Raw genomic sequence first — 9,216 nt, 5'->3', positions numbered from 1 at the left:
GATGAATCCGTAACAGAAGCGATGAAAGCAATGAAGAGTAGAAAAGCGAGAGGGCCGACGGGAGTTGTGGATGATATGTTGAAGGCAGCAAGAAGTTGGGGTGTGAAGAGAATGACAGAGATCTGTAATCTGGTGGTGAAAGAAGGCTGCATTCCAGTGTATTGGGAACCGAGTACCCTCATCCCTCTATATAAGGGGAAAGGTGACCCTCTGGAGTGTGGCTCGTACCGAGCGATAAAGTTATTGGAGCATGGAATGAAGGTATTGGAAAGGTTGTTGGAGAGGAGGATAAGGAAGAAGGTGAAGATCGACGAAATGCAGTTTGGATTTATGCCAGGAAGAGGAATGACAGACGCGCTCTTTATTGTGAGGCAGTTGCAGGAGAAGTACATGGAGAAGAGAAAGAAGTTGTTTCTTAGGTTTGTTGATCTGGATAAAGCATTCGATAGGGTTCCACACAAAGTATTGACATGGGCATTGAGGAAGTTAGGAGGGGAGGAATCGTTGATCAGAGTAGTGATGGCAATGTACAAAAGAGCACGCACAGCTGTAAGGACGAAGGACGGGAACAGTGGTGAGTTTGAGGTGAAGGTGGGAGTGCATCACGGGTCGGTACTAAGTCCACTTCTATTTGTCGCTGTGATGGAGGTGCTGGCTCAGAACGTAAAGGAGGGTTTACCGTGGGAGTTGTATGCAGATGATCTGGTGTTGATTGCGGAAAGTATGGATGGACTGAAGGAAAAGATGAACAAGTGGAAGGAATGTATGGAGACAAAAGGTCTGAAGGTGAATGTCGGAAAGACGAAGGTGATGGCAAGTGGTGAGGTGGAAAGAACTGGGAAGTGGCCATGTGCTGTGTGCAGGAAGGGTGTCGAGGTGAACTCCATTCAATGTACAATGTGCGCTGAGTGGGTTCATCAAAAATTTAGTGGTCTGAGAGGGTCATTAACCAGTGTGGTAGCTCCATTCAAATGTAAGGTGTGCACAGAGGGAGCTGCAGATGGAGGAAATGTTGAGTTGGATCTTGGAGACGGCGTGAAGCTGGAAGGTGTGAAAACATTTTGCTACCTCGGAGACATGCTGAATGGAGAAGGTGGATCAGACTCGGCAACAGTTGCTGGAAGGAGATGTGCATGGAAGAAGTTTCGGGAACAGAGTGGCGTGCTGATGAGGGGAGTGTCGTTGAAGCTGAAGGGAAAGGTGTGTGCTGCATGTGTGAGAAGTGTTATGATTTATGGGAGCGAGACATGGGTAATGAACGTAGAGCAGCAACGAAGGCTGGAAAGGGTGGAAATGCGAATGGTTCGGTGGATGTGTGGAGTATCGTTGAGAGAGAGGAAGACAAATGATGAATTGCAAAAGATGATGGGAATAGAGCCTGTGATTGATGCTGTGAAGAGGAACAGGTTGAGATGGTTTGGTCATGTGTTGAGGCAGGATGAAAGTGACTGGTTGAGAAGAGTGATGGAAATGAATGTAGAAGGAAGTAGAGGATCTGGAAGACCGAGAAAGACTTGGCTAAAGATGGTGGAAAAAGAAATGCGGGCAAGGGGGTTAACAAGGAGAGATGCAGAAAATAGGTCAAAATGGAGAAGATTGTCATGGGGACCGCAAGGCTAACCCCCGCTCTAGCAGGGAAAATGGCCTTAAAATGCAAGTTGTTGTTTTTGTCTCCATGTGAAATACCAGGATGACAGTTTTGAGCTTGGTTGGGATTCGATCCCAGGGGCCTTCTCGGCCATCCTGCCAGCGAAAGGATATCTGTAAATGGCATGGGATAAACCAGTTTGGAGAGTAGGATTGTGTAGAAATATTTCCAGGTGGGATCAATATCAAACACTATAGAGAGGGCAACCAAATTTTTGACAAAGGGCAAATTGTAGTCGCTGCCTGTTATCCTGTGCGTAAACTATGGATATGAAAAACGTTTGAAGTTTGGTGCAGAAGTTTAAAGCCTTACTTATCCTGATGTACTCTGGTACCAGGCTACAATTGACCAAACTTGTGCTCGCTTCATTTAAATTCCACATTTTCATTCAGAATGGTATATTATTTCATATCATCCTTCCCCCTTTCCCCCTTATGGCCAGGTAGGATTGTATAGGTATTGTGCTCCGTATGTCATGTAGCCACCTTGATGTACATAAGTCAGACCGGATGTCGTGTAAGGTCGTATCTTTGTTCCCATGGCGAGGGGTGGGGCAATGTTAATTCGGGAGGGTTTAAGGGTAATTAATTCCCCGTATGTAAATGCCTCTGATTTTTTTTTTTTCCTTTGGTTCTTTATGACAAACACCACACCAGCCATGCACTCCGGACCTATACTAAAAAGACCATATAAAAGTAATCGGAACCAGGACATTGAAATGCCGCTGAGGCCACTAGTTTTATAAAGTTTCAAATCTAGTTTTATAAAGAGGATATCTTGTGTCAATTCTTTCCGATGAAAGTGGGGTTGTTTCAAAGCGGGACGGCGTGTGGTACCCTGTCAACATTGCCAGCAGTTATAAAGTGGCAGTTCTAGCTTTTATTATAGTTTCTTGTCTTGGCCTATTATGAGTACAATATCTTGTTCATATAATTTATTTAATGCACCATGTACATTTTGTCGGAGGTGGTCATGACTGGTTTTGAAGAACATAGGGCAATATGACATGTGGAACCTTTATATTTAGTTGATGGAGTTCTGTGTCTCCAACAGGTCATGACTGAAATGGAGACCTTCCCAGGGTGGCTTCAGGCACAGGGCCTGACACCAGAAACTGCTCAAGCCTTGGTCATGGAGCTGGGTATTGAAAATGTTAAGGTGCTACGAGCCTGTACCGAGTCTGATGCATTGAGAGCTGAGCTCCTCTCATGTGCACAACAAAAGCTTTCTGTTGCAATGCATGTCGAGTTCCACCAATTTATGGAGTCACGTGTGAAGCCAGGAGTTGTCCAGTCTGCAAGCTCTTCTTCGACACACATTCTCTGCTCGATGCTTGAGCATGCAGGTGACGACCTTGCTGGCTGTGCCGAGAAACTGCGCTTGTTGAAATCTTCATTCGCATGTTCTGGAGTTACAAATTATGCTCAATCTCAAGATACTCGTAGTGTGTGGGATCAGGATTCATGACATCGACAGCCTCCAGCCTAACGGTTCCAAGTTAAACCCCAACTCTGGTAGGTGATGCAGCTTTTTCTTTCCCAATGTTTGCCTTCCACTTTTTATGAAAAACATTTCAGTTATTTTAATCTTGTGCAGTTGGACATCCATTGTTTGAAGTTCAAGGATGAAATATTTTGTGAAACTTTCCTCATGCCCCATTTATTTCTGTTAGAGTCTTGTTCAGGAGATTATTTATTTACCTTCACTCCAGCATATCAATGAATAGTTTTCTGTCAAAAGAATAATGTTTTCTTCACAAGTTTTACTTTGATCGATGAAATGCACAATCCATGGAAATTGTTTGACAACTTTGAGTAAACTTTTTCTATAATGTCATGGTTCTTCTTTTTTATTGCTTTAAAATGTATATTTAGACTGCATGCTGACCCCGAAAATCTTTCACTTTTGTGACCACCATGCTGCAACTACATAATATCCTAACATGATGTATATAAATATATTTCAGTAAGTTTGTGAAACTCGTCAAGAATATAACTTGCACAAAAGAGAAAATGAGAAAAAACTAACAAAAAATTAGCTTTTCCTATCCAAAATATTGACCAATCACAGCGCGTGTCTTACGCGAAACCGCAATCGCCATCTCCTCTTAACCAATTATGCCTCTTGTTACATTTGCGCGATACTAAACAACATGGCGACCTACATGCCGTATGTGTCTTCCATGTCGTCTGAGGCAGATTCCGAAGGAAAATCTGCATTTTGCTACATGCACACAGTAGACACGCATGGCAAGGTTCTTTCTTTCAGTGAGAAAAGTTTTAAAAAATTCAAAGAATGTGCCGAGCTGTGGAAAGAGTTGGATGGGAGCCCGGAAAGTGCGATTGCTGTGAATGCAGAAAGTCTGGAATTCGACCGGGATGGTGCTCGCATTAAATCACGCCATGGGTCAGGATCAAGTGAAGTTGAAAGTGGACATTCCACACGGTAGGCCTTCGTAAACAGTGTTTTAGATTGTGTATTTTGGTAGAGTCAATTTCGTTGTATAATGTCATGGTTTATTAGGTCTAATTTGTATTTTAAAACAAATAAATTAGGGGTCTATAGTCGGTCGCCGACCGTCGGAGCTAGTCTCGACCCTCCTCTTGTCAAGTCAAGCCAGGCTCAACTTCGGTTCGAGTCAGGCCAGGATACTTTCTGTATGATCTGACTCGGCTTTGAGTACAAAGAGTGGCCAGCAGTGGCTGAGTAGAAAGAAGGCAGCAAGATTTGTTACCAACGTAACACTCATCAAGGTCTATCACGTATCACTATCAGTATCAGTGTTGTCAACCTGTGTTATCTTCTCTGCTCATGATCGATGATCATCAGATCAACACGAGAACAGTGTGAACACTAAATCCTGATTGAAAGTAAAAAATTCAATCAAATTCAGTTGACGATTACACCGCCCACGGTCCACAAGTCTATTCTATTCTATTCTTTTCCATTCTATTCTGTTACTCATCAAAGCCTGTTCGCCGTCCTGATGAGGAGCGGCAATTGTGGATGAAATGTCCTGCCGGAAGGACATAACATGTGTCAAATACTCATCAAATGTGGAAGCAATATGAGAGCTGGATAAATAAAATGTATCCCAGTTGAACGAAGCTTTATATTTATGACTAATTTGGCACAACATCAGCAATTTGCACACAAGCACAAGTCACTGTACACAGGTACAACTCAAGTCATGATAACCTTGCTGGATTGTACAGAAACCTACACTACCGATACAGATAAGAATTAGATCTAATCATGGACCCCGCATGTTTCAATACGTAAAGAAAACTGTTTCTTCTAAGTTGGCTATGCTCAATAGAATTCGTGACTGTGTTCCCCAAAGCAGTCTGCACACTCTTTTTACAAGCTTAGTTTTGCCATCTAGAATATTGTTGTAGTATTTAGGGAGGACGGTACGAATCGCACAATACGATGCTGAAGCTGAATAAATGTTTAAAAAGAGCTGCAAGAATAATTCTGAAATGTGCCTTCTAAACTTCCTCAGCTGATATGTTTGCAACATTGTAATGGCAGCTTCGTCATCTACCGGTAATGCATATGGGTGTAGGTTACTAATAGTAATAGGCTAATGCATTGCCACTAATAGGAACAACAATTGGTACCTAAAACTTTGAAAGTTAACACAGCTACAAAATTGAATCTGTCACATCAAATCTAGTCCAATAAATCTGACGTTGCATAGATCGAGACCTTGGTCTTTTGATATGTTTTACTTTTTATCTGTCGCATCAGTCGTGTGAAAAAATTATTTGACGAGGTGATGATGTTACACTCTGATGCCCCATGATGGTGTTTAACAACACACTTCCATGATAAATCAGTGAAATTTTGTCGATTTTTGGATACGATGGTTCTAGCAACTGGCCCTGTCATAAGAGATGTAAGCTGTACTCAATAGTGTACAGCATACGTAATGTCTCGCTCTCAATTTCCAGCATGAGATGAATTCATTTTAAAAAATGGACCGAACTGGTCCTGAAAGCTATGTTCCTTATTATACACTTTATCTTATTTTTTCCAATCTAGAAAACATTGTGGTCAACCAGGATACCACACAGACTGTTACCGGCATTTCTGCAACATTACGACCATAAGGCGGGCACAGGATAGAACTTCAAAGGCAAAGATCTTGCAAGGTACATTAATAAATTTTCTCTTGTGTGTAGGGTGCAGGCGATGAAGGGTCAAATGATATGAAAGATTCCCTTTGTGATGGACGTATGCTGAGAATCGTTTCCTTCCCATATACCACCTGTTCTTTAGTGCATTTTATTTTTAGTGTATATTTCATTTATTTAATCATTCAATATTTTATTGATTGATATGCATTGTATATTTCTGTTAGATTTTCTGAATTAAACCAATGTAAGATAATTAAGTATCTTCTGAAATTAGAAACAAATGTCAATTTCCATATTAATGCAATATTAACTGTCATTAAGCTGATATATAGGGAGGTAGGGGAAATGTATGTTTGGAGTTTATTTCCTGACATTGTTCAACATATCACTATTTGGTATATTTTTAATGAATTGATGACAGTGTCTATTGTGAGGTCTTTTTAGTATGTTATAGGTAAAAGGGATTGGATTGATGATTAGATTACCATTTTCAGAGGCTATAATCATGATCTGCCAAAGCTGTTTTATCCATGTTTAGAATTAATATCTTTTTTCTTTGACAGAACAACAACTGTGTCATTCAACAGAAAGAGAAACTCATCCAGAGTCCACCAGTGTAGTCAAGGGGACACAGCCTCAACGACTTCTGCCATCCGATTCTACCGGCAACACACCATGTCCCGGCCGACCTCATGTCCTACCAGTGGAATGTGTAATATGTAAGCAGACAAAATATGTCAAAGAAAGTGTAACAAATAAAAGAAAAGTAGAGAGGTTAGTTAGGTGTGAGACAATTGCTGGGGGGCAGCTCCTCAATGCTGCTTTAATGCGCAAAGATGAGCATCTGCTGGTACATTTGCGCGGTAGAGATCTAGTAGCACTGGAAGTGCGTTATCACCGCTCATGTTATTTATCTTACACAAGGGTAGTTAGAACAAAACAGGGGCTGGATGCAGACACATGCGAACTGTATGCACCATCATATGCAAGGTTCTGCCACTCCATCATTGACGAAAGAATATTAAAAGGGAAAGAAATACTGCGGCTGACAAAGCTTCTCAAGCTTTTTGTTAGGATAGTTCATGATGTAGCTTGATGCATCTAGCCCTTCTACAAGACCACTAACCTGAAGCGGAGACTTCAAAGATCGCATAGAGTTCTGTGCTTCATTCAGCCAACACGACAGTTTGAGAGTGACTTAGTATTTGTAGAAAGTCTAGGTGTGGAGGATGTCATTGAAGATGCTGTGGTAGATGCATCCAGTGAAGGTAGTGAAAGCGAAAGGAGTGTAGGAGCTTCACCGAGTCAATGTGTAGATCTTGATGGTTTGAGAACTTTGTATTCTGCTGCACAAATCTTGAAGTGTTCTCTGGACAGCATTGAAACAAGTTCGACATGGCCTCCAACTGCAGAAGACCTACATATTCAGACCACCAATCACATCATTCCATATCAGCTTTTCAACTTCCTTGCATGGTCTTCAGGTCTTAGCCAAGATCCTGTAGGTGCAGAGAGGGTCACAGTTACAAGTGACGAAGAAAGAAGGTTGCTCTCTATTGCACAGGACATTGTGTACTTAAAGACAAAGGGTAGAGTGTTGCTGCCAAAGCATACCTCCTTGGCCATGGCAGTGAGTCTTCAAAATGAGTGAGCTTTCAAATAAGATAGTAAAACAACAACAGAAATAAATGAAGAGGCTTGGTTTGCATGTGTCATGTTCACAAATAAAACATTTATTAATGAAAAAGAATGTGCATTTAAATTAATTAGCTGTTATTTCACAACAAATTGAATGAGACAAAGGGAAATGGAAAGTTTGTTCATTGTTGTAATGGAGTATGTTGCGAGAGGAAAGGAAATTAGAAATTCAGTGATTTTACAAGATGTGAAGAGTGGATTTGATGAAGTGGAATAGATGAATGGAATTGTTGATGAACCCGATGTCAGAGAAGAGAGAAAATTCATTTCAAGCAGAACATATAAAATGTGGCAGATAATAGACAAGAAAGAGGGGGGGGGGGGGGGGAGGGAGAAAAAAATGACCATGTCACAGAATATTCAAACTGGTTTTGACAAAAAATAAAGAAAGTAATTGAATATTAAATGAAATAATACATGGAGCATCTCTTGGATAGTTAGCAAGCTGTAATATACAAAATATGCTATGGATTGGTGTTGTATTTTGTTAGTGCCATTATTCTTTTTTTTTAAATCCACTGGTGGTTTTAGACCAGAAAAAGCCACTAAATCATAGTTGTCAATGCATCCTTCAGATAGGATGTAAAACCAAACATGGTAAATTAATTTGCATAAAAAAACACCCACATGTAACATTTCTTTGACGAGTAATAGCACATATATGCCATGGATGGGAGCTCTATTTGCCATTATTCATTCAAAGAATTCACCAGTGATTATAGAAAAGAAAATACAGTAAATCATAGTTATCCAAGAATCCTTTGGGTAGGATGTAAACTCAAATGTGTTCCTGGATCATAGAAAATAAATTGAGTCTTCAAGATTTCATACCAAATTCGTATATCACGTACTCGCGGAGAGGATTCCGTTGGAAGTCAGTCAGTAATAATCCTTATTATACAATCCCCCAACAGGACTCAAGAGGGCGACAAACAGAAGTTCTGAAATTTTAAATTACTATTACTAAATAATGTGCAAGTTTTATCCTTGACGACTTTGTGTGTTTATTCAATGTATTTTTCCTCATCTTTCTACAAAATTTCAAGTAGTTGCCAGATGGTGGTTGCAAAAGTCAAGAAATAGAGCTCTTTCTGCTCATTGCATTGCGGTCTAATTGTAAAGTGAGTTGTGTTGGAGTTTTCATGTGTACAACTTCTTGATTCTATGCAGATTTCCACATTTGTCCTCATGTATAATTGTTTGCAGGTGAAGATGATCTGGAAAAGACAACCAACCAACTGATGTAACTCGAAACACCTGGACATCTTGTGTTGTCATTAAAGAGTTGGAAGTACTGTATTTGTACAGCTAATTATCCCCACGCTTTTTGAAAATACGGGGGATATTGTAATCTGCTCCGTCTGTTGGGTCTATCCTTCCTGTCTGTCCTTCCTGTCTGTCTTTCCTGTCTCTCTGTCTGTCAGGCTATCTCCTAAACGGTTGGGCAGAAATTCACCCAACTTGGTTGTTATGATCCTCACATTGCAAGAAGGTGCAAGAGCAGTGTCATTCTTGACCCTGCCCTTAAGGTCAAACGTATTATAATATTCAGTTGCAGACAGTTTTAAGTATTCAGCCTCAGTCGTACTTGATTACCGCTTTCCTCTTTGACATTTGTAACCCGGGGAATCCCTGTACTGGATTTTCTATTAAACTTGATTTTGTATTAAATTTCATTTTCACACAACCAGACAAACAGGAAACGCTTCATTTTATATCCGTCAATAA

At 40.6% G+C, this 9,216-nt stretch overlaps 1 protein-coding gene across 3 annotated transcripts; it reads left to right on the top strand.

The window, feature by feature from the left end:
* The first annotated feature begins 245 nt into the window (after window positions 1-245).
* LOC137413335 (uncharacterized) lies at window positions 246-8,787 on the top strand. Of its 3 annotated transcripts, XR_010981665.2 has the most exons (5): window positions 246-1,200; window positions 2,702-3,162; window positions 5,696-5,805; window positions 6,354-6,509; window positions 8,695-8,787. XR_010981665.2 is itself a non-coding variant. In XM_068098727.2 (3 exons), exons 1-2 carry the CDS (start codon window positions 256-258, stop codon window positions 3,113-3,115), a joined length of 1,359 nt encoding a protein of 452 aa, XP_067954828.2. In that variant the 5' UTR covers window positions 246-255; the 3' UTR covers window positions 3,116-3,162; window positions 8,695-8,787. The 3 variants fall into 3 exon arrangements, 1 of the variants encoding a protein (XP_067954828.2); XM_068098727.2 differs by lacking the exons at window positions 5,696-5,805; window positions 6,354-6,509; XR_013623863.1 differs by lacking the exons at window positions 246-1,200; window positions 2,702-3,162; window positions 8,695-8,787 and adding an exon at window positions 3,979-4,093 and having other exon boundaries at window positions 6,354-6,834.
* The last annotated feature ends 429 nt before the right edge of the window (window positions 8,788-9,216 follow it).

The sequence above is a fragment of the Myxine glutinosa genome, chromosome 6 (assembly GCF_964187855.1).
Source record: "Myxine glutinosa chromosome 6, kmMyxGlut1.1, whole genome shotgun sequence".
Classification (NCBI taxonomy): Eukaryota; Metazoa; Chordata; class Myxini; order Myxiniformes; family Myxinidae; genus Myxine; species Myxine glutinosa.
This window is presented reverse-complemented; position numbering and strand designations above follow the sequence as displayed.

Bases quoted from the DNA above. Each gene is read 5' to 3' on its own strand.
- LOC137413335 (XM_068098727.2), top strand. From the start codon at position 256: ATGAAGGTATTGGAAAGGTTGTTGGAGAGGAGGATAAGGAAGAAGGTG. The intron at 1,201-2,701 runs GTGTGTGCTGCA...TGTCTCCAACAG, and splicing joins CGTTGAAGCTGAAGGGAAAG to GTCATGACTGAAATGGAGAC.